Source organism: Eurytemora carolleeae, unplaced genomic scaffold (genome assembly GCF_000591075.1).
Source record: "Eurytemora carolleeae unplaced genomic scaffold, Eaff_2.0 scaffold1131, whole genome shotgun sequence".
In the NCBI taxonomy this organism is placed as follows: domain Eukaryota; kingdom Metazoa; phylum Arthropoda; class Copepoda; order Calanoida; family Temoridae; genus Eurytemora; species Eurytemora carolleeae.
The window spans coordinates 66,334-89,908 of NW_019397024.1; the positions used below are offsets into that span (position 1 = coordinate 66,334).

Here is a 23,575-nt window from a genome sequence, read left to right on the forward strand (position 1 = left end):
ATACATTAGTCATTTAGTGGATTTGGATGGATTTGATTTAGCAAGAACTTAAATTTACAATACTTTTTCTTATTGATGTATACTAGATAGTTTAGGTATGCATTTGTTTGTTTAACTAATAAATATTGCGTCTGTAATGATAAGAAGTCAATAAAAAGACAAACAACAGAAAACACAATTCAGTCAACAGAAACAAAATGAAGTATTTTCGATTAACCTTGTACTCCACACTTATTGTGGTAGCATTAGGTGGATGGTGTGACAATAAGCAAACTGCTGGACAAGACCTTGTGTCTGCTTATAATAGGTCTTCTGTAACAACAATAAGAATCAGCAAAACATTAGATTTTTATAATTATTATTTTAAAAGTAAAAGTAAAAACAATTAAGGCAACAGTTCTGGTTCTAATCTGCCAACTAGATATGTTTCAACTGAATTGAATATTTCCTGAATCTAAAAGTTAATGACTTAAAGAATTTGTTTTTTATTAATTATTACAAGAGAAACAGTTTCCAATTTGCTTACTTTAGGTTTCCATCAAGCAGAATAGTAAATCATCCAGAGATAAGAAACAATCTGCCTACGGTAGGCTACCTTTTATAAATGTGCCTAGAATTTTGAAAAACTTTGGCTGACTTATTTTTTTGCTATATAATATACTTACTAATCATTGGTATTATTCTTACCCAAGGATGAGATAATAAGATCTGAAGGATACCCCGCAGAAACTCACTATGCAACTACTCCTGACGGCTATATTTTAGCACTCCACAGAATACCCTATGGCAAAACAAACTCGTAAGATACCCATTAAACTTTTATTATAAGATTAATTTATCCTTGGCCAAAATTAAAGTGGTCTTAACATGCTTTGGTGCCAACAGAATGTGCATTTATAAAGTGTAAAAACAAACTTTTCAGAGATCCAGCAAATAGGGAAGTTGTTTTTGTCCAACATGGTCTTCTTTGTTCCTCTGCTGATTGGATAATGTCTACTCCTTCTAAAGGATTAGGTATCAAACAAGTTAGTTCATAAAAAGTATAGACCTTTAATCAAACAAACTAGGGTATATGCTTGCGGAGGCTGGTTATGATGTTTGGCTTGGTAATTACAGAGGAAACACTTACAGTAGAAACCATACTTTTTTCAACCCAAATGAGGGTTCAGGTAACAACACTAGAACTTACAACAAGATTAATTACAAACTGTGTAAATTTTTTTATTGCATCTAAGGTGGATTTTGGGACTTTACTTGGGACGAGATGGCAAAATTTGATATTCCTACCCAAATAGAAAAGGTAAACATAAATCTTTTTTGTTTAAATATAATTGGTATTGCCTTTATATAATCTTATCGTTCGAAAGTGCTCAACAAAAAATTGGACTTTAATCCTAGGTCCTTGAAATTACTGGAAAAGATGAACTTCAATACATCGGTCATTCAATGGGAACAACTGCTTTCATGGCTATGCATCACTATAAACAAGATGTTGCATCTAAGTAAATACATATTTTAAAAATAAATTGTTGGTCCTGAAGCACCAAAGTTTGTTTTCAATGTTTGATCTTACTTGATCTTTATCAGAATTCGCTTGGCTCATCTGTTATCTCCTGTAGCCTATGTAGGTAATATGGAGAGTCCTATTGGATGGATTGCTGGATTAGGACCTCTTCTAGATGTAAGCTCTTTTTATCAATTTATCAATCTTAACTATCTTCTAAACTTCATATTGTTTAGGCAATTCTAGGCTTCCTGGGCATTGGTGAATTTCTGCCTGGAAATGTATTGATGGATTGTTTGGCAACTTTATTCTGTCATGAGGGCTTAACTCAAGTAGATCAAATATTTTTATTTTTTTAACTTGGAATTAAAGGGAATGTAATGTAAGAGTATTTTTAAGCAACTCTCCATAAAAAGATGGCAATGCCTGATTTACAAAGGTACCTTCAAAGCCTTGTCTAATCAAGGGAACTTGAAATTATGCTTACTGTCCCTTCAAATCTTAAAAAAAAACATTTTTTATTTTGCAGGGAATTTGCACAAACATTCTATTTATTTTGTGTGGATTTGATGAACCTCAGATGAACACTACACTTTTGGAAACTATTATGAAACATACTCCTGCTGGAGCTTCTACCCCAACTGTTCTACATTATGCTCAAGAAGTTACTTCTGGTAGGCAATTGTTTGACATAATCTTTTGGCACAAAAAATATTTTTTCAAATGGGAAATAAAGTTTGTGTCCACTTTGATGTTTTTTATCACTTGAAAAACACGTTTTCACAACTTACATTTTTATTCCAAAAAATTGTATGCCATCTGAATTCTAATATTGGTTCATTTGTCAACAAACATTATGCTTAGATGAATTTCATGGATACGATTGGGGGTCAGACAGAGAGAATTTTAATCATCACGGGGCTAATGGAATACCCAATTACAGGTGTCAGTGTTTGATCTGTTTCTTATCTAAAAGATAAATAATCACATTAATAATACATCCTTATATAAAAATTATATTAGGGTTTTATTATCATATTGTTCATACTAAGCCAATAAACAAGATAACAATGTGTACAAAGCTATCAAAGAATATCCAATTTTTCTAATGATCTTTAAACAAAATAAGAAACCATAAAGTTAAAAATTCTATTTGCTTTTTATTTGTGTAATATTTTTTTGTAAACTTTCTAATTAACATGTATTGTTCAGTCTTACAGATGTTACAACTCCTGTTGCAGTTTACTTTGGTCAAAATGATTGGTTAGCTTCTTCTACTGTAAGTTTAAAATGATATATGTTTTGTTTGAAGAAAAATTTAAGTGGGGTTAATTTGGAAAGTAATTTTACAATAAAAACATGAACAAATTACAAATTAATCTATGCAACTGATTTCTTTAGAGCACTTTTAAGCTAGTATTCACAATTTCTTTCCTGAAAAATGAATTAATGAAGTCGGGGATATTGACCTCAGAAATTAGAAAAATGTTTCACTGTCTTTTTGTCAAAATTGAAAAACTCAATTGAAACAATCTTTCAGGATGTTTTGAGAACCATCTCTGAGCTTCCGAACATAGTCGGTGGAATGCAGCACATGGTCAAATTTCCCACATGGAACCATCTTGACTTCCTGTGGGGCATAGATGCTGACACGTATGTGCTTATAAGAAAGAGAGTCTCATATAGGGCTGGGCACATTCAGACCTTTTTCAAGTTGTTTGTTAACCTCCACTTAAAATCATGTTAAAAAACGTTTCTGGTAGCTGTTTGTTCTTTTGCTAAGAACTGAACATTTATCAACAAACTCAAATCATCCGAAACCTTAATTATAAATAAGGTTTTTACTTGGCCGAGACAGTAATTTACATAAAGTTGTTTGAGGATACAACTTTAATCCTAATTTTTCTAAAAATGATTTTCGTATTGCAAACTTAGGCATGTTGTATAATGAATTGTTTCAAAGACAAACTTCAGGTAGGAAGAAGTAGACAATTTTAATATTTATTATTATGGATAACCTTATTTATATATATTTTTTTTCTGTATCAGAAATCTTTAAGAGAGACCACAGTTAAAAAAGGGCATTTAGTTTGAAAAATAAAGATTTTTCATTCATTTATCAGACAAAGATTTACTTGATACTAATGTGAATCTAACATGTTATTTCATAATTGAAGGTTCTTTTGATTTATATATTTAGGGAAGTTTATGCTGACGTGTTAGCAAACATGAAAACCTGCTGGGAAACTGATTGTCGAGTCTAACATCACAATATCTTTTAACATATATTTTAAAAAATTGGTTGGTAACTGTATAAACTAGAATTATAATATATCAAATAAATTATTAAATACTTTAAGTTCTGATGATTCTGTAAACATTTATTCCAGAAAAAAATTAGCTTTGACTTCATGAACTGAAATTTTAGATTATTTAATGAATTTTTGGATATTTATAAATAATCTCACTAGATTAGAGTAGTTTTGTAAAGTTTCGTTTATATTTATAATGATTAGGGTGGTCAAGTCTGAAAAAGCTATTTACTGTTTAAAAATTGCTTTAATCAGAGATAATGATACATGAAAGCTAGTTTATCAGATCATTTATTTCCTATTCAGGGTGTCTTACAAAACATGACAGTTGAGAGACAACTTTAACGTTGCCTTGCATTCATAAAACTTGGTCTGCCATTTTTGTGTTCTCATCATTTCAGAGATATTAAGAATTGTGTTCAGATTTTTTTAAGTAAATCAACCAAATTTGACAAAATTTGAATCAAATTCTTCATATCTTTGACAATATTGTAGGCTACTGTAATGTTTCTTGGGACACCCTGTTCAGTGTACAACATATTCAAATCTAAAAATTTTATCTTCACAAATATTAATAACTAAAGTACTAGCTTAACAGTATCAAGAAAACTTTCAACCATAATTTATAACAGAATTGTTTTTTAAGTTTAAACATTGTTTGTGTACAAAAAATCTAAAAAACAATAAATCTTTAAACATATTTTGCTTAAAAAGTGCAGTTAATTTTTCTAAATAATTCAGCTTTGACAAATGCAGTCAATGTCCAATTTTATGAATAACATCATCTGCAATGAGATCTCTGCTAGATAAGTTAGCTTGTGGATTGTAGATATTGTTGTAGCACTAAAAAAATTATTTTGTAAATGGTAATTAAAATAATTTTCTAAAAATTGTTATTGTACAGTCATAATCTGGCAATTTTAAATACTCAGAAATGGCGGACCACATTTTGAAAATGGCAGGAATAGGGCTAATTCATGATTATCGTTTCATAAATAATATTTGTAAAATTAGATTGTAAAGTTGTCTGATTAATTGTAAATAAATTCCTGGTCTTTCTGATTAGCACTGTATATCTTAAAAATATTTTTTTCTGACTAAACTATAAAGTAAAAATGCATCTAAAAATGTGATCAGAATTTTCATTCAATATTTTTTTACCTTATTGATATAGCACCAACGGGCATATTCAGTCAGAGTGTAGGAAATCTAATAATATATTGAATTTAACAAATGTTTAGTTTAATTTTATGAATAATTAATGAGGCTTATATGTAATACACAACATTCTCTTGAATATTTTCACCTTGTTTTGCTAATAATTGCATTTTCCATACTGTACATTATTCTTAGATTTGGCATATTTTTCTGTTTTTATTGGTGTATTTTCAAAAGTCACAGATTTTACATATTATTAATGGCAAAAGGTATGTTATTCTGATGGGACCATAAACATTTTCCTGAGTCATGTGAGATTAAAAAATGTGGAGACTGAATCGTCTAGTTCTTTTAAAAATGTATTGGCTTCAAACAATTACAAACTTAGACACTAAACATATGTATATTGTTAAAAATACAACAATCCATTTTATACATGATTATAATTACATTGTATCTGTACATGAGGCAGTTATCTAGATGTTTGTCTGTGTGTGTCAGATAATGTCTTTTGAACCCCTTGACTGATTTTGCCAAAAAATTTAGACTTTAACATAAATTAGTTTCCAGGCAAAGCTGGGTTCCCATTTCAAACAAGTAGGACAAGATAAGGCATCAGCTAACATATTCTCTGCAGCAGGGAGATGAATAATATCACAGTTGAATTCTGAGAGGAAAGACAGGCTGCTCTGCTGCATGGCAGACCAGGGCGGAGAAGACCTAAACAAGAGGTCCTGGTCAATGGCGGAGTATCTGGACTTGGTGGAGGTAAGCTTCTTAGAGTAGAAAGCCAGAGGAGCCCAAGAACCTGCAACATCTTGTTGGAGAACAGCTCTGATGTGGGAACCAGAGGCATCCACAGAGAGAGAAACCTTGGCTGAAGTATCTGGGTGCACAAGGGTTGGAACAATGGAGAGGTCAGACTTGGCTACAGAGAAAGCCAGGTTCATTTTAATGTCCAGGAGAGAGTTAAAACCTCCCCTTTCAATACTTTAGTCAGCAGAGCAAGACTCCCTGCAGCACCCTTAATGAATCTCCTGTAGAAGTTGAGGATTCAAAGAAATCTTTGTAGATCCTTCTTGTCCAAAGGGGGAGGGAAAGCCAAAAAAACGTCAGAATGCTTCTGGAGAGGAAAACATCCCTTGCTGGACACTCTCATACAAAGATACTCAACCTATGGTTTAGAAAATTCACAGCAGGGTTGATGCTGAGGCTGTGGAGTCTAGAACTTGGCAGACATGGTGGAGGTGTGACTCTGAGTCAGGACTGGCTATGAGCGCGACATCAACATACACAATACAGTGGGGAATGTCATTAAGATTTTGATAATTCTCTGGAAAGTACAACCAGCATTCCTAAAACCAAACTGCATCCTGATCCAGTCAAAGAAAGAGACCAAAAGGATTAATTACCACTGTCTTTGGAATGTTGCCTTTGGCCATCGAAACTTGATAATAACCCTTGGTGAGATAGATCTAACTTGGTAAACACAGTACAGCCAAGAAATTAAATCAGCCACTTTGGGGCGAAGATCTCTATCTAGAATTGTCATTGTGTTTAACCGGTGATACTTGCCGCAAGATCGCAAGGAACCATCAGGCTTCTGTACCATGTGTAGGGGGCTGGCCCAAGGAGAGTTTGAGTGACAAATTACACCTGCAACTTCCATAGCATCCTTCCTTGCAGACTCAAGCTTCTCATCCTCCAACATTCTAGCTTTAGCAAAAACTGGTGGACCTGGAGTAGTTGGAACAGAATGATGAACTGGATGCTTAGGATGAGAAAAACAGCAGGTGTCGTTTCCACGGTTGAAGCATCCAAAGGGCAGGAACCAGCTACATCCACTAGCAGATAGTGATGAGAGAGAAAATCCTAGGATAGGCATGGAGACATCAGCAAGGAGAAAGGACCACTCATGCCAACAAGGACTGAACAGAGGCTTCAGTGTCCAGAAACTTGTGTGAGGAAAGAGAGTTCTTCAAAATTATTTTGAGGCAGTAGAATTGGCGGGAATGGAGTTTTAAAATCCCTGCCGCTAACTAGATTTCTGAATGGGCACAGTGAGCTTGACACTGGTTAGCGTAATCTCCCCATCAGCAGTGATACAAACAAATTCCAGAAGAAATAGCTCTACTGAGGAATGACTGGCAGACCCGGGAACCTGGGAACGAGGTCCAGATCTTGTGGACGAGTTTCTACACGGCAAGGCATACATGTTCTCAAACTGCTCTGGTAAAACTTGTACAGGGATACTGCCACAAACTAACCACAACTCATCTGCATGAAGAGCCATTCCATGGGGTCACTGATAGACTCATAGTTCAAATGTGCTCAGATATCAGCTAGGAGATGGTCCATAAACTAACCTCTGAAGAAGAATCCTGGCTTCTCGAGGAGGATCAACATTTTGTCCATGAGGAGCAAAAACCAGGTTCAGAAGTCTACAAGCAACATCCTGGGGTAGCGCCACAACACAGTGGGTATCTATAGTGCGGGAGGCTGTTATCCTCTTGACCTCAAACTGAGTCTCTGCTTGGAGAAACCAGACCTCTGGAGAATTGGTCCAAAAGGATGGAAGTTTCACAGAAACCTTTGACAAAGGGACTGCTGCCTGGATCATGTCACTTCATGGCTCTTCTGGTATCTCGTCAATTGCTACTTTTAAATGCTGGAAATAAATTGAAAAAGACTCTCAAAATCGCTAGAACCCTTACTTTGGTACTGCAGGTATGAAAAACACAGGGACCCAGTCAAAACCAATTTTCGTTAGGTCGGTGAGAGAAAATTTATAGAATGGAGGCCTACTTAAAATTATCCTTAGTGCAGTTCATATTTTGGATTTTGTATCTTACCTCAAAGTTTTTACCATTTGGTACAGCCAGGAAATCCTTGTATCAATTAGTTGCATTTCTATGTCAATTATAATCAATTCAAGGGGGGGGGGGAATTATAGCTTTTTTATGATTTAACATTTCATAATTTATATGCAAACTTTTAAAGTCCTTTAAGATTTCTGGATACATTACTATTCCTTGTGATAAATAGCTGGGTTTTGAACTGATTTAATCACCACTCCATTTTCTGTCACTGTATTGAAATATGTCGACAAATCTAGATGTTTGAACCCTAACGCTTTCACTAAATTGAGATAAAAGTAAAAGATTTTAATTTTCAAATATGAATAAAGTATGATAACTTAATAGACATAGGGCACTCCTTTTGTAAAAGCACTATTTTCATAAAACTAAAAATTTTGCGGACTTTTCTGTTTTTTAAATAAAAATCTAATTTTTTCTTGGAACTTTTTTTCAATTTGACCTACCATAAACCTTCCCTGTGCTCATATAAGATACCAAAAAAATGTAGGACTTATTGATTTAACCAGTTTAAGATAAATAGAGTGTCCCACATCAAATTGGATTTCCGAGACTAATAAGAAAATCTAAAAGGAATGAATCATTCAAAAAAATCGTATCTTGATAATATAAAGATTTGCATGCAGAAAATATTAGGTTTTTGGAGTATTTGTGGCGTATTTTGGCGGTATAAGCTTGGAGATAATCTAACAAGATATGGGACACTGTATGTTATAAACAAATAATCAAACACCCAACGAGACGAACACCCAATAAAAATATATGTAGAGAAAAATGTATCTGATCGAGTCTATGAGACACCCATGTCCCATATTCAACAGCAATATGTTCAATACAAAAATAAATTAAGGTATATAATTATAAATTATTTAATTAAAACACACAAACCTAAGTAACCTGTCACCCAGGCATCATCAATCCATAAAAACTTGGTTGTCTGTGCTGCATTTACCAATCTTTAAAGGGAGTGTTCGCGAAAAATGAAAGGGGGTATAGGTTTAATGCGATAAAAAAGCGCTTTTGATCGCTACTAATCTTACTTCTATCTGTTGCGTCTATAAGGAGAAAATTGTTTAAGACGTCTCATACCGAATAACTTAGTGTTTATACAAATTGAGAAAATTGCAACATACGACATGCAACATACATACCGTAAAAAAATCAATGTAATTTTAAACAGATCATTCAGATATTACGACCTATAGTCATCGATTATCTTTCGCCACATTTGTATATAGTTGATTTTTCATAATATGTTTTAATTGTTGTGATCTGAGAGTTACTTATAAAAACATTTATTCCTGTTTCGAGGATTTTTGGTAATGAAGACGACATTTTCATATTTTCCAGGAATATTCGAAAACAAGTTGTAAGCTAAATATTATTTCAAAAAACAAAATCTAAACTAGTATGAAATATCAACTATATACAAATGTGGCGAAAGATAATCGATGACTATAGGTCGTAAGCCTATACCCCCTTTCATTTTACGCGAACACTCCCTTTAAATAAATGGTACAACATTTTAAAAACCTTTATCTTTTTTTAATGCATAATTTGCGTTTAATTAAAGATTTCAGCAGTAAAAGGAGTCTTTTTAGAATAGAGTTTTACATAAATATTCTTACTGGAAAGTTCAGTACGCTGTTCATAATAATAAAATAAATTTTAAAAAAAGGTGTTTCTGGTTAATCATCACCCTTTGCTTACTTACATCTCCTCTTCCTCAAACCTTATTTGCAAAATGTGTGAATTCAAGAAAATCTGAAAATGTCCAAAAATTTTCGAAAATTCTGCAATTTACATAAATATTCTTATTGCAATTTGCTTTCTTTCTTTTAACTTTTTTTTAAGAATGTTGAAATCTTATGATTGGAAGTAGGCGTACGTGAGGGGCATGTAATGGTTGGAAAAGAAAAAATTAAACAAGGGGGTTCCCCCCCCCGTCACAATCACTTGGCAAAAAAATAGTGATTTTTTTCGATATTTTTTATCAAAGTTAGATTTTGCTCACCTTGCTGCAGTCCCAGGATTAACAATGTAAATCCAACCAGTACAATACGCTGGATACCCTTTACCTTTAAACAGTACAATACGCTGGATACCCTTTACCTTTGAACAGTACAATACGCTGGATACCCTTTACCTTTGAATAGTACAATACGCTGGATACCCTTTACCTTTGAAAAGTACAATACGCTGGATACCCTTTACCTTTAAAAAGGATTTATTTTTTATTTTTCAAAAATGAAAAATGTTAAACTTCAAAACTTTAATTATATTTTTTCTATTCAAAATTAACCTCCTTCTTCTTCCGAAATGTCATCGTAACTCAAATACCACTGAAAGTATTTTGGTTATTGTAAGAAACAGAGTTGAGAATTCAGAGCCGATTGTACAGAATTTGATTAGTCAGAATTCTTGCATTCAATGCTTTTTTTGCTTGATAATTAGTAAGCTATTAAAAATACAAAAAGAAAATCAAGCTTTAATTTTTTTAGTTTAGAGTCGTCTTATACAGTCTCATCCTTTGTGGGTAACCCTGTACTAAGACACTTAAATCTATAAGACACACTTTCCCAAAATTGAAACACTCTTACAAAGACTGTGATATTACATCAAGTCACCCTCCATGTAAAGATGGCAGCAATGTGGAAGAAATTTTCGTTTTTCGAGGTTTGAGAGTGTTTATTTTTTATATTATATGTGTTTCTGCAGTAGAAATGCGCAAGTCTTTTTTTAGAGGAATCACAATTGAAAGTAAACAGTGTTCAAAATATGTAAATATTCATATTTGATCAGACACAGGGCCTACAGTGTTTAAAATATGTAAATATTCATATTTGATCAGATACAGGGCCTAAAGTGTTCAAAATATGTAAATATTCATATTTGATCAGACACAGGGCCTACAGTGTTCAAAATATGTAAACATTCATACTTGATCAGACACAGGGCCTACAGTGTTCAAAATATGTAAATATTCATATTTGATCAGACACAGGGCCTGCAGTGTTCAAAATATGTAAACATTCATACTTGATCAGACACAGGGCCTACAGTGTTCAAAATATGTAAACAATTATACTTGATCAGACACAGGGCCTACAGTGTTCAAAATATGTAAACATTCATACTTGATCAGACACAGGGCCTACAGTGTTCAAAATATGTAAATATTCATACTTGATCAGACAAAGGGCCTAGAGTGTTCAAAATATGTAAATATTCATATTTGATCAGACAAGGGGCCTACAGTGTTCAAAATATGTAAATATTCATATTTGATCTGACAAGGGGCCTACAGTGTTCAAAATATGTAAATATTCATATTTGATCAGACAAGGGGCCTACAGTCCTTCTAAAGGAACTCAAAACTCTCCTCAAACTTTAATTTCCTATTCTTTTCTATCGTTGAAATCTTATTTCAGGGTTAAAGTTTAAGGGAAATAATTAGTTCACAATAGCTTGAGAGGTTGAGAAAACGAACCGCGTTAATTTTTTTAACTTTATATCTTTGTAACCTGATGGTGTGAACCTCTGATATTTAAAACTAAGACTTTTTGATTTAACAGAACTTTTAGTTTGAAATATCAAAGTTCTACGACATTAGGTTGCAAAGATATAGGAATTGAGTAAATTCAGTTCCTTACTTAAAAACAAGATTGAATTTTTCTACATTTCAACTTTTTTAAAACTAGATGTCAAGTGGACTCCACAATAATGTATTTAGACAATTTAATTTATAAAGATTTCTTTCGATGATTTCTTCATAAGGGGTTCAAAAGTTGATGTTACGACACGAGTTGAACTGTACTAAACAGAGTTTAACTGTATGTTTTAAACTCGAGTAAAACTCCACTTCTGGTAGGCATATAACTCGAGTCCCTGTCTGCTGGGATTATTTTAACCTGAGCTGAAAACTTTAGAATGGTGAATATCGAGATTAATGATTGATCCTCTCTTTTTCTTAATATAGCGACTAACCTAATTTTGTACTGGTATGCTAAAAAGTGTATAAAATTCAACCAATCAGAGTCGCGTATATGAAGCCGATAAATTTAAAATTCTGCGCGCCATTTAAGATTAATATACAGAAACGGGAGGAGTTCTCTAATTTAAAAAACCGGTTTTTGATTTTTCTCCACTATATCCAAGAAAGAACGGTTTGAGAAGAAAATCAAATTTCATAATTTGAATTGATTTGTAAAAATGTATAAAAGTGTAAAAAAAAAATTAACGAAATACCTAGCTATTTGGATCTCTATGGATTTCCCCTCCCTCCGGGGCACAGGGGCAGAGAATAAATTTGTTCTCCTTGTATTCAGGGCTTTGCAGATATTGCCAACACAATGTAATTGTAAACATTTAATAATAGATATCGTACATTATTAAAATAAAAATGTCAAAATTCTGATTATTTTGAGGAAAGTGGAGATAGAAATTATTTTCTTGAATGATTGGATGTCGTTCATAAATATAAAAATATGAACAAACAATTTTACTGAACAAACTATTATATTCCAGGAACAATTTAACAAAAGGAACGACTATACTGAGCACAATATTTTTCTGAATGATCGTTAATTATAAGAAAACAATCGAATTAGATGGAAAATGAACAAAAATTTTGAGAACGAATAGAATCATTTTTTTAAACGAACAAAATGGACTGGTCACGAACAATGAACAAATAGAATCAAGAAAAAAACGAACAAGCCCATCTCTAATTGAAAAAACCGAACAAGCCAATCTCTAATCGAAAAAACGAACAAGCGCATCTCTAATTGAAAAAAAACGAACAAGCCAATCTCTAATTGAAAAAAACGTAAAAGCCCATCTCTAATTGAAAAAAACGAACAAGCCCATCTAAAATTGAAAAAACGAACAAGCCCATCTAAAATTGAAAAAACGAACAAGCCCATCTCTAATTGAAAAAATGAACAAGCCCAGCTCTAATTGAAAAAAACGAACAAGCGCATCTCTAATTGAAAAAAACGAACAAGTCCATCTCTAATTGAAAAAACGAACAAGTCCATCTCTAATTGAAAAAAACGAACAAGCCAATCTCTAATTGAAAAAACCAAGCCCATCTTTAATTGAAAAATACGAACAATCCCATCTCTAATTGAAAAAAACAAGCCCATCTCTAACTAAAAAAAACAAGCAAGCCCATCTCTAATTGAAAAAAACGAACAAGCCCATCTCTAATTGAAAAAAACAAGCTCATCTATGATTGAAAAATACGAACAAGCCCATCTCTAATTGAAAAAAAACGAACAAGCCCATCTCTAATTGAAAAAAAAACGAAAAAGACAATCTCTAATTGAAAACGGGAATTGAACCTAACTAGATCCGCACTTACAAGATCGAGCAGTGTTTTGCCAATTACTCCTTTTAGAAATAAGCTAGAAAAATACACACCTTAATTCTGAAATGTATATGCCTAGGGCTAAAAAAAAGGAAATTTGAGTTGGTAAGATAAAACTAAAGGCAAATACGTTGCGTTACAATATTTTAAAGTCAAGACTGTCTACTAATTTTACTTCTATCTCTAGTGTCTGTAAGGAGGAAATGGTTAAAAACCCAAAGAAAATGTTTGCCTTAGTAGTTTACACGATCTGGTTACAAAGATATAGGGGTTAGAAAAATAGCGTTTGTGGCAAAGACGCAATTCCTTAAATGCTAATGTGATACCTTATTTCCGTATTTAATAAATGTTTCATGACATGCCTAGTTAAGAAATAGGTGGCATACAGATCAATAAACATATCATCATCTGTTTTCACAACAAAATCAGCTTGCTCACAGAAGTTGGAAACCCAGAGTTTACCAAATACATTCTTGAAGGAGAGATTGCGATATGTGTCCAAAAAGTCTCCTAGCGTCAGAAAAAAAAGCATCTTAGAGCATTAGAAGAATATTCAAATGAGACTTCATTTTATGTACTTTGCTTAATTTTCTAATATTCTTAAATAAATAGAAAAAGTAAGTCAATTATATACTGGTCTGACTAGAAGACCTAGTAGCTCCTCTGATTTTGATTTTAAGCACAATAATTGATAATTTATCTAGTTCCTTAGCTCTTCAATAGAAGAAGTTCTAATTGAAAACATAATTTTTCAATCGAACCTGTAATACACTTTAGTGTAACGTAATATATTGATGAATAATAATATTATAAATGGCCCCTATACCTTGCACAATGTCTCGGTATTGCAAAGCTTCATTAAATACAAATTTATGCTGGGTTATATTGGTCACCATTCCCAGTAAAAATACCAGCCTGAGTATGAATAATAAATTAATTTAACTATCCATAATTTAATGGATTTTAAGTATTTTTAATTTGCTTCATAATACTTATTTGGTATCAAGAATTGACTGCGATCTTTTATTACTATTTCTTAAAACTAACAATCTCTAATGAAAACTTAGTTATTAGTTTTCTAATCACTATATCTTTGCAACCTGATAACAAAAACCTTTAATATTTTAAACTTAGATAAATTGATCTAACAGAAATATCGTAGGTTGCAGGTTGCAAAAATAAAGGGATAAAGAAAAACTTGAATTTGTTGCAAAAACTTTTTTTTAGTTCCTTTCGGGAATTTTTTGAGAAATGGTTTTTGAACTAATCAATTCAGAAAACATATATTTAGTGAAGTAAAAATTTAAGAATTACGGAATAATGTGGTTATTCAAGAATGGTTACATGGGGTTTGGTTTACATCATTATTTGGTTGGATTTGGTTTTAATTTGTGCTTTGATTTGGGGTAAAAACAGTTTTTATTCCTAGATTCATAGTTGCATCATAATTGGGTATTTATATATTTACAGAAGAATTGCCATCAGTATTTTAAAGAAATTGAGTCTTTGCCACAAACTCAGATTTTCTATTTCCTATATCTTTGCAACATAATAACAAATCTAAGTTTAAAGAATCAAAAGTTTCCTCCATATCATACTTGGATTAGAAAATTCCACTTTTGTGACAAAGATCAATTCCTTTCGACAAATTTAACCATTTCTAAAACAATTTTCTTTTTCTGGGATCAGAACTTAACAGACACTGCGAATTTTAGCAAAAATTGCATTGCAATATTTTTGCAAAAGTTAGTTGGAAACCATTAAACGTAAAAATGTTACCTAGTATTGATGCCAGGTATATTAGGATTACCCCAAGTCTCTCTGTGTAAAAACTTTTCAAAAATCGTTTTTTTTTTCAAATTTTATTTTCGTACATTATTTGTGGAAAATTGTAGACAAATAAAAATATAATTGTAAAATAATTTTGGACACTTAGACCCCCTCATTCCTCAAAAATCATTTTTGTTAAGAATTAATTTCTCTGGCATGATTTTATTGATTCTTCCACAATATGTCGGCCATTTTTTTGTATCTAAACTTGATTTTGATAAAATATCCTGATAACTCTTCTAGCTTCTGTGTTTTCCACTGCAGAGTGTATAATTGTTACCAGTCCTGGACAGACATTTATCCAGTTATTTTTGTTTACTGATCTTTCTGTTTGTGGACTATTGGTTCCTCTTCAGAATTGGAAATTTTCGTCAATTTTCAGAAGTATTTCTTGGTACAGAATTAAATAGGAAGCATATATTTGGCAAATGTCGATTGATTGATTTTCTCACTCTTTTGCTAATTTGATATTCTAGAAATTATAAATAGATTCATGGATTCATTTAAAGAATAACTAAAATTTTAACTAGACACACTTAACTAAGGTGTAAGTTTGGTCAGTCGAATTTGCCTCCTTGATAGGCCGTGTACTGTAAAAAGTCAAGTCGCGCCGTTTGAGTTGAAACCGTAGGTTAGGGTTGGGCCGGTATAGGTTAGGGTCGGGCCAGTATAGGTTGGGGTTGGGCTGGTATAGGTTAGGGTCGGGCCGGTATAGGTTATAGGGTCTGGCCGGTAGGTTAGGGTCAGGCCGATGCTTGCCTACTGTCACCAGAACCAGTACAAGGGGTCCATTTGCTTCGAATTAAAATGGACCCTAGTCCATCATGTATAGGATTTTAAACAACAACCACTTTCCCTTTTCAAAATTAGGTTTTGATTTAAAAACATTAAAATCTACCTATTTTTGACACATTGCAAATATCCTGGTTGATGTTCAGTTTAAAGTTTTAAATATGACCAAGGGTTAGATTTTCGGGATGTAGGTTTGCGTGTAGATGTGGTTCACTTACTGGTTCTGCTGTAGGGATTTCATCTAAAAAATATTATTACAATATAACTATTCATAATTTTCATTTTAAAGTTTCTGCCACAAACTAAAACCTTTCATATTTCAAACTTTAATTATTTGATCTAACATAATAGTTTAAAATATCTAAGGTCTGCAACATTGGGTAGCAAAATGATGAAGGTTAGAAAAAGAAAATTAAAGTTTGTGGCAAAGACTCAATGTCTTTTTATGAATTCATAAAATTTAAATTTCAAATTTTTAATACATTTATTTCAATCAATGTTAAGCTTTAAACATTTTGAAGGCCCGCATACATCATCCATTTAAAAATGCACTTTTGTTAAAATATCAATCAAACTGATATTTTAAACTCTAGAATCTTACTTTCAGGGTCGGAGTGGCGAATTCTAGATATGTAAGAATTGGTCTGTGTTAATGATATCCTCGGAATTTCCTTCAATTCTGAACAAAAATATCAGATTTTAAATCTTGTGTTCAAATTAAATTAAATCAAATACAATCTGTATTATGAAGCTCTTCGCTCATATATGTATATGTATATATATGTTAGCTATAGTCGTCCGCGGTTTCAGGAGGGGGGTTTGGCAGTTCATTACCNCCCGAGTGAAATAAGGGGGGGTGTACCTTCCCCTGTATTATACAAAGGCAGTATTCCAAAGACTAGAACAGGTTTTATGACAAATAATTTCAGGTTTTTATCAGGAGGATGAGGTTCTGAATGTTTTCTTTAATTGTTTTTTTTATCAAGACAAACCTGAATGTTTTCTGACCTTGGGTTTTCCAAACAAAAAATGTATTTTTTCTTTAAAAAGTTGTTTGGGATTGTTAACGAAGGGTCGTCATTAATGATCGTTAACAATGGGTTGTCATTAACAATTTTTATGAAAGGGTCATATACCCCACAAAAGTCTGGTAGGTGAGAAGGTACCTAAATGCATAACTAGCACAATTAAAGATACTATTATTATTGTTTATTTTATTCCAATTGATAAAAACATTGCTGCATATAAAGTGTATGTGAACCTCGCTAGATGGTATGAGGGACTGAAGTAAATTCTCCAACCCCGTCTTTAAGTATAATTAAGATTTCTTCTTTGAGAGTGGCAAGGTTACTCTCTCCCTTGTTTGTTTTTAAATTTTGCTTCAGTCATGTTACTGTGTCAGCTCCTGCATTCCTAGCTAACACACTTTCAATAGCATTTTCTTGATGGGGGGGGGGGAGGGGGCGTTTTACACATTTTCCAGTTTTTTATCTCAAGTAGGACATAGAGGGGGGGATGGGATGTTTGCCATCCTGTGTATATCGGTGAAAAAAATAGATAGTGTAAAGCTCAAATCCCCATCTAATTTTTCCTGTTCAAAGTTTTCTTCTTCTTTCTTGTTTATCTTGCTTTAAGCACCCATCTCCACTGTCAAAAGATTTCCCTTCCACTTTTTTCTGTTCAATTTATTTTTTCTTCTTGCTTCTTGTTTCTTGTTTTTACACTTAAAGGCCTTTCCAAATAGTTTTTTTTAACATCGAGTTGTGGAGCAGGTAGGAGAGAGATAATGAGGTTTGTAGGAAGAAGGGTACAGGGGATTTCTCCCTGTGTTCCTTCATTTTATACTGTTTCCCAGTTAGGGGAATTAAGGAATTTACCCATATCTGCACCCCTTATGCAAAATGGGGAGTTGTGATCCCTGAAAGCTCTCTTGAGAGGTATCTTCCATAGCAGTCCAATCCTCACATCTGGTTGAGTAAAAAACCGGTATTGTTGTGCATGGCTTGTATTCCCACGAGGGGTTAAACTCCTCTTTCAGTGCACCAAGCTGAAAATGAAGTTTTGTTTTAATCTATGCTTCCAGCTTCCCCTGTAGGATACAAGATGCATAACTAAACTCAGCGCTTCCCCAGCTGTAATTCTGGGACTACATAGTAAGTCCGATCTGCTTGAGTGAAAGCGGGCAACTGTCATTTATGCAACATATAGAAGTAAAATTAATAGCGAATAAATTTCAAGTTTTACTTAATTGCCATTTCAATAAAAAGGGGTTTTGGGTATGCAACAATTTTCATGGACTCCTATCTTTAGAGGTCCAGGTAAAACGTAAAAACAAAGGAATTTTATTCCCTCTTTGAAATATTAGAACCATTGAATCCCTCTGGGGTTAATTTGAATTCCATTGGTTCTAATCTTTCTGAGAGTAGATGATACAATTCTATATATATTAGCCAAACTTAACATTTTGATAATTTGATTCAATACTTAATATTAGTTGATCAATACCCCAACTTTGGGCATTCCAGGGGCGTACGAGGGGGGGGGCCGCGCCCCCCCGCCCCCCTCTACGCGTGCCCCCCCCTGAGAGGCTGAAGGGGGGCACCCATGGGGGAGGCTCTTTTAATATTACATCTGCATGCATTTCCCTTCCTCAGGCCAGGCACAGTGGCGTACCTAGGGGGGGCAGTAGTCCTCTTGCCCTCCCTGGAAAATACAAAATTAAAAGGAAACTACATTTAAAAAGTAACACCTGACAATGACAAAGACTAAGAATTTGTCTAAATTCACTGTTAATACAAGGAGAGAAAAGTTTTAGCCTTCTAAAAAGAATTCTTCATTACACAAGATATACTATGTCGGAGAGCAGATTTAACAATCTTGCACTTACAGCTTTACACCCTATAAGGCTGTCTGAGCTCTCTACTGAAAAAAATATTGAAATGTGTGTGCAAGCAAATCCCAGAAAATTGTAGCTTTAAAGAGTTGGGGAATATGTAGATTGAGTAAATTCTATCTAAAAATAATTAATGATGCTGTGATTATTGATTTAGTTAGCTGTGATGGAGTTAAGTGATAAATTTATAAAGTTAAAAAGTTAGTTTTTCAAGCAAAGGAATAATTTTTAGACTCTATAAGGTTAGTAACCACCCAAAAATGTAGTCTTTTTGGTGTATTTTTATGGTGAAACAGTACAGTACAGTACAGTATAGTACAGTACAGTATATTACAGTACAGTAAAGTAAAGTAAAGTACATTACAGTATAGTACAGTAAACGTTATTTCTAAACTCATAAAGGTTTGACAGTTGGTTTAAGTCTCCTGGGTCCCCCAGAATATCCCTCCAGATCAAACTGAAAAATTTTAAATTTTCTATCAATCCAATTTTTTGGCAGGCTATCCTTTTATAAATGTTCATAGGTTCCACAATCATAAAAGAAGTTTTATAAAAATGTGCTTTCCTTACGTTTTCCAGAGAGAAGATTTATTCAAAAACTAATAAAAAACTATAGTTTAAAAGGATCGTTTTTTGGGTTGTTCTTCCCTTATACTTTTTCTTTAAAAAATTTAGATTATCTACAGAGTTAGGTATTTACTTTCAGGCATTTTCCAAGGGCGACTTCCCAAGTGACATATTTCCAATTCTGCAGTCTGCAATGGAGCCCAAGCGCTGTGGCTAGGATGGGCTATAGTGATTCAGCAGGACAGGATTTGGGAAGTTGCCGCCAGGGAAAATAACCTTGGCCGAATCTGCTTCTTTGGAAGTATAGTTCACCGAAGTTAGAAACTAGACAGATCGAAAACATATTAGAGAATTTAAAGAGGTGACATCTTCTCTCTACAAAAAGAAAAACATTATGTTTTTTGGAATTTGAAAACTGTCAACCTGGTGGCAGCAATGAAGCTCATAGCAAAGGTCTCTCCTCCTTGTTCAGTTAATTCATATTGCCAAATCCAGACTGCCTTTGTCTAAAGTAAAGAGTAGATTGACCTCTATAGTATATATACTCCTCCCGGTCCCACTGTATAGTAAATATACTCCCTTCCCACCCTGTATAGTATCTATATCCTCCTTGTAGAGTAAATATACCCACCTACTGTATCCGTCTGTTTCTAACCAAAAATGTCAAAACGACAATCAGGCCCACATATTTAATGAGACATTGTTTGACCCCAGAAAAAGAAACATGGGTGATCAAATTTTCAAAAATTTGCCTCTAACAAATTAATTTTGAAAGTCCACAAAATCTGTAAAATTTTTCTTTATTTTTGTTTTACAATGTATACAAAGAGAACATATTTACATTTGAAATAAAATATTGGATTGAAGCGCCCTAAAAGCCTTGTAGTACATGTATATGCACGCCCCCCCCCCCCTGTATAGTATATAAAAACCACCATTGTATATCTTTATTATTACAATATTTTACATCAGATGACAGTGACAAGCCAACAGTCAATTTTTACCAGTGCTGCAGACGGTCAAAATTGACCAGATTTCAATTTTGACCAATGTCGAGCAGGACAAAATTGTCCGGGTCCTGTATATTCACTACCCTTCATTGAAAAAAATTGAAACTTGTAGGCTACTCTTTGGACAGTATAGTGAGTTACCCTGTGAATTTCACTGTTATCAGAAAGATTTTTTGGTCTTGTCACTAATGGGTTAACCCTATGTTCTGTAACCTAGTAAAGGACTATGATTAATAATTTGTAAAAACTTTACATAGGAACTACAATGGCTGAAGTTAATCTCCTCAAAACGCTGAAATAGTTTTGTAAATTTAAAAAATTAACTTTTAAAAATATGTTACTTTGAATTAAATAACAATATCCAAATTCAATTCTCATTAAAACTCTAAAACCTTTTTGTAAAGAAAAAATTCTGTTATCCTTACGTAATTTTCCTGCATATGAATTACAAATGAATATTCAAAATTTAAGGATGTACTTGGTACAAACTTTAGTTGTAGTAATATGTACAGAGCGTCCCATATCATATTAGATTATCTCCTATCTTTAACGCCAAAATACGCACATAATACTCTAAAAATCTAGCATTATCTTCAAAATAAATCTGCTATTAACCTTATTAAATTTTTCAAAATGATTCATTCTTCTTAAATTTTCTGATTTGTCCCCCAAATCGTAATTTAGACCCATTGACGTGGTCTAATTTGATGTGGGACACCCTGTAATATAATGTAATAATGTGTTAACACCAAGCTTTTGGAAATATAAATATCTTGATATTATTTTTTCTTTTTTTGTTTTAGTTAATATTACTCTATTTTTTACTTCCCTTTCACCACCCCATCACCTACTTTTTAACAGCCAAATTAACATGTTTCTGACAATTTTGAGTATTAGACCTGGTTTAGGGGATCCAGTATATGAGGCGTTCCAACAAATGCATCAACATCAGCAGTTATTATGACATCATTAGGTGATACAACATCAAGCTTGTATGCTAACATCCTGAAACAAGGGGTACCTAATTTAATATACATGTATACTAGGGCGAAACATACCATTGCAAGCAGCCCTTGAGAGATTAATAAATGACTCATATAAAGCTTTAAGATTTTACTCATTTATAACAAGTTTACAATCCACATAAATTCAAAAACAGGCTTACAAAAACCAGCTTAGCATTGCCCATTTTTTTAAATCAGCATATTTTTAATTTTTCTTTTTTTGGCCGGAGCCCAAATTCAAAGAATTAAGGCCTTAAATGCCTACTGCTGGTTCAAATTTAAACCACAAATTCAAATCCTTCCTTAATCTTTGACTTTACATCGGTGGTTCAAATTTGAACTGGCAGTAGAAAGTTGAGCAACTGCAGCTGAAATTTTTAATATTTGGTCTTGATTTCCTTTATCTGTATCAGCACCTGTACTTGTTATTATACCTAGTAAGTTGGGAGGAGAGTACACATGGTATATCATATGTTTTGTTGAAGTAAACGAAAGCTCCATTCATCTCTAGACTTTTTCTAGAAAGTAATAGTATGGGGAATTTCCTTTTCTGAACTCTGTGAACATACAAAACATTTAAAAGAGAATTTGTTCAGTCTTACATGAAACCTTCACGTCTGGAAACATATTAATTGCTTGCAAAAATACTGAGAAACACATAATAATCATCAGAACCAAAATTTGTTCTTGCATATTACAGAGTTAACGTATTTGAAACAATTCAGGATTAGTGCTACAAAACATGATAAACTACCAATAATGGCTTTCAATTAACACTTTTCTGGTATATTGTTTAATTTAGGGATTTGTGTACTTTTTGTGACTTCTTTCATAATTCTATGGTTTCAATTTTTAAAATATTAATGGATATACAAAGTTTGTCTCCTTGATTGTAATCATAAATGAAAGGGATTAAAAACTTCCTGTTCTCCAGCCGCCATTGCTGCAAACTCCCCCATTTTTGTGCACTATTCATGCACATTGCAAACAGTTGAAATCTCAACATTATTATTTATAATGAACCAGTCTGAGCTCCCTGGCCATAATTTATATAAATTTGTCAGTTAAAAAAGTCCTAGTTGCGCCTCTGGAGGATTTGATTTGATTTGATTCTATTTCTAAACAATTTTTACTGAGTGATGGACAGAGTGAATTCATGAACATATAGTATTTGTAATATATTCATATTGTAAATGATAGTAATAATTACTTGTAATCCAGAAGTTCTGAGGATATGGATTCTGTATAGGAGATCTGAAGTATAGGCTGAGCTTCTGTTAGCTTGGACCACAAAGACACAGACCTGGATAAAATTAATCAATTAAATCAAATGACATTTGTTTTCAAACCATAAATTATGCGATGACCTGAGAGCCGCTTCTTTGTAAGGAAATTCTTTTTTCCCATGAACTTGAGCATTTTGACCCCAGCAAATACCTTTTAGTTTACAAACATAGATTATTATTACATGTGATATCTTAAGAATAATATAAACTTTTTTCCATATTTTTAATGGTACTATATGATTACCCATGGATACCCAGACCCTCGGTTTAGCTGGTAAAGATCTTGCACCAGGAGCAGAAGCATCTTCAGATAACAAATCACCAGGAGTCTCTACTGAAAGTGCACTTTATAGTTTATACAGTGAACAGTCTAATAGCATCATTAGTCTACTTCTGAATAAAGATTAATTTATAACATTTATTTTTCACACAACAATTACTGCTAAACAAAGATTAAAACTTTCAGAATCTACTTTTTTTTGTTCATATATCAAATGTACTCACTGATTAGGTAGAAAACCAAAACTACAGAAACTAAGGCATATCGCATCCACTTGGTAGGCCTTGGCAAAGAGTAAAATGTCATATCATATATCTGAAAGTTTAATGTCTTCTAAATTATTATTCTAACCCTTCCATGTTGCTTTTTCTTAAAGCACACCACCATCAGAGAAATTTAATTTCAAATTCAAATCCCTGATTCATAATTCTTCCTGAATCTTTAACTTTACAGTGGTCTCTCAAATTTAAACTGGCAGTAGGTAGTAAACCAGAGATGGAATTTAATGAATTTGAGCCATGGTTTAAATCCGCCAAAATCCTCCAAAACCCGGTTTAAATTTAGCGCCGGCTTAAGTCTTGAAACATTTGATACAATTTTAAGTGGAACCAACCATATTTAAACCGCGGCTTAAATTTAAACCGCCGCTCAAATTCTTTAAATTCTGTCACAGGTAGTTCAAATGCATTACA

General features: G+C 33.0%; 3 protein-coding genes across 5 annotated transcripts; 1 reads left to right on the forward strand and 2 right to left on the reverse strand.

Moving 5' to 3' along the window:
• Positions 1 to 171: 171 nt before the first annotated feature.
• On the forward strand, positions 172 to 3,863 carry LOC111711212 (lipase 3). Its single transcript, XM_023485499.1, has 14 exons — positions 172 to 307; positions 532 to 586; positions 693 to 799; positions 923 to 1,014; positions 1,068 to 1,169; positions 1,236 to 1,300; positions 1,399 to 1,502; positions 1,588 to 1,681; positions 1,741 to 1,836; positions 2,034 to 2,178; positions 2,369 to 2,447; positions 2,717 to 2,783; positions 3,045 to 3,157; positions 3,705 to 3,863. The coding sequence occupies exons 1-14, from the start codon at positions 198 to 200 to the stop codon at positions 3,766 to 3,768; spliced, it is 1,293 nt and encodes a 430-aa protein (XP_023341267.1). The 5' UTR covers positions 172 to 197; the 3' UTR covers positions 3,769 to 3,863.
• Positions 3,864 to 4,394: 531 nt separating this feature from the next.
• On the reverse strand, positions 4,395 to 15,039 carry LOC111711214 (uncharacterized). The gene is made up of 9 exons (XM_023485503.1): positions 15,001 to 15,039; positions 14,048 to 14,136; positions 10,153 to 10,192; positions 9,865 to 9,928; positions 8,739 to 8,806; positions 8,006 to 8,112; positions 7,827 to 7,862; positions 4,978 to 5,025; positions 4,395 to 4,659 (listed from the first exon to the last, which is right to left on the reverse strand). Exons 2-9 carry the CDS (start codon positions 14,078 to 14,080, stop codon positions 4,573 to 4,575), a joined length of 483 nt encoding a protein of 160 aa, XP_023341271.1. The 5' UTR covers positions 14,081 to 14,136; positions 15,001 to 15,039; the 3' UTR covers positions 4,395 to 4,572.
• A 15-nt stretch (positions 15,040 to 15,054) lies between these two features.
• On the reverse strand, positions 15,055 to 23,446 carry LOC111711213 (uncharacterized). 3 transcript variants are annotated; one of them, XR_002767207.1, is made up of 9 exons: positions 23,108 to 23,446; positions 22,848 to 22,937; positions 22,685 to 22,754; positions 22,528 to 22,620; positions 21,752 to 21,835; positions 21,213 to 21,318; positions 16,445 to 16,522; positions 15,950 to 16,084; positions 15,055 to 15,336 (listed from the first exon to the last, which is right to left on the reverse strand). XR_002767207.1 is itself a non-coding variant. In XM_023485501.1 (8 exons), exons 1-8 carry the CDS (start codon positions 23,187 to 23,189, stop codon positions 19,097 to 19,099), a joined length of 702 nt encoding a protein of 233 aa, XP_023341269.1. In that variant the 5' UTR covers positions 23,190 to 23,446; the 3' UTR covers positions 19,095 to 19,096. The 3 variants fall into 3 exon arrangements, 2 of the variants coding, with proteins under 2 accessions (XP_023341269.1, XP_023341268.1); XM_023485501.1 differs by lacking the exons at positions 15,055 to 15,336; positions 15,950 to 16,084; positions 16,445 to 16,522 and adding exons at positions 19,095 to 19,193; positions 19,727 to 19,809 and having other exon boundaries at positions 22,848 to 22,934; XM_023485500.1 differs by lacking the exons at positions 15,055 to 15,336; positions 15,950 to 16,084; positions 16,445 to 16,522 and adding exons at positions 19,095 to 19,193; positions 19,727 to 19,809.
• Positions 23,447 to 23,575: the final 129 nt, after the last annotated feature.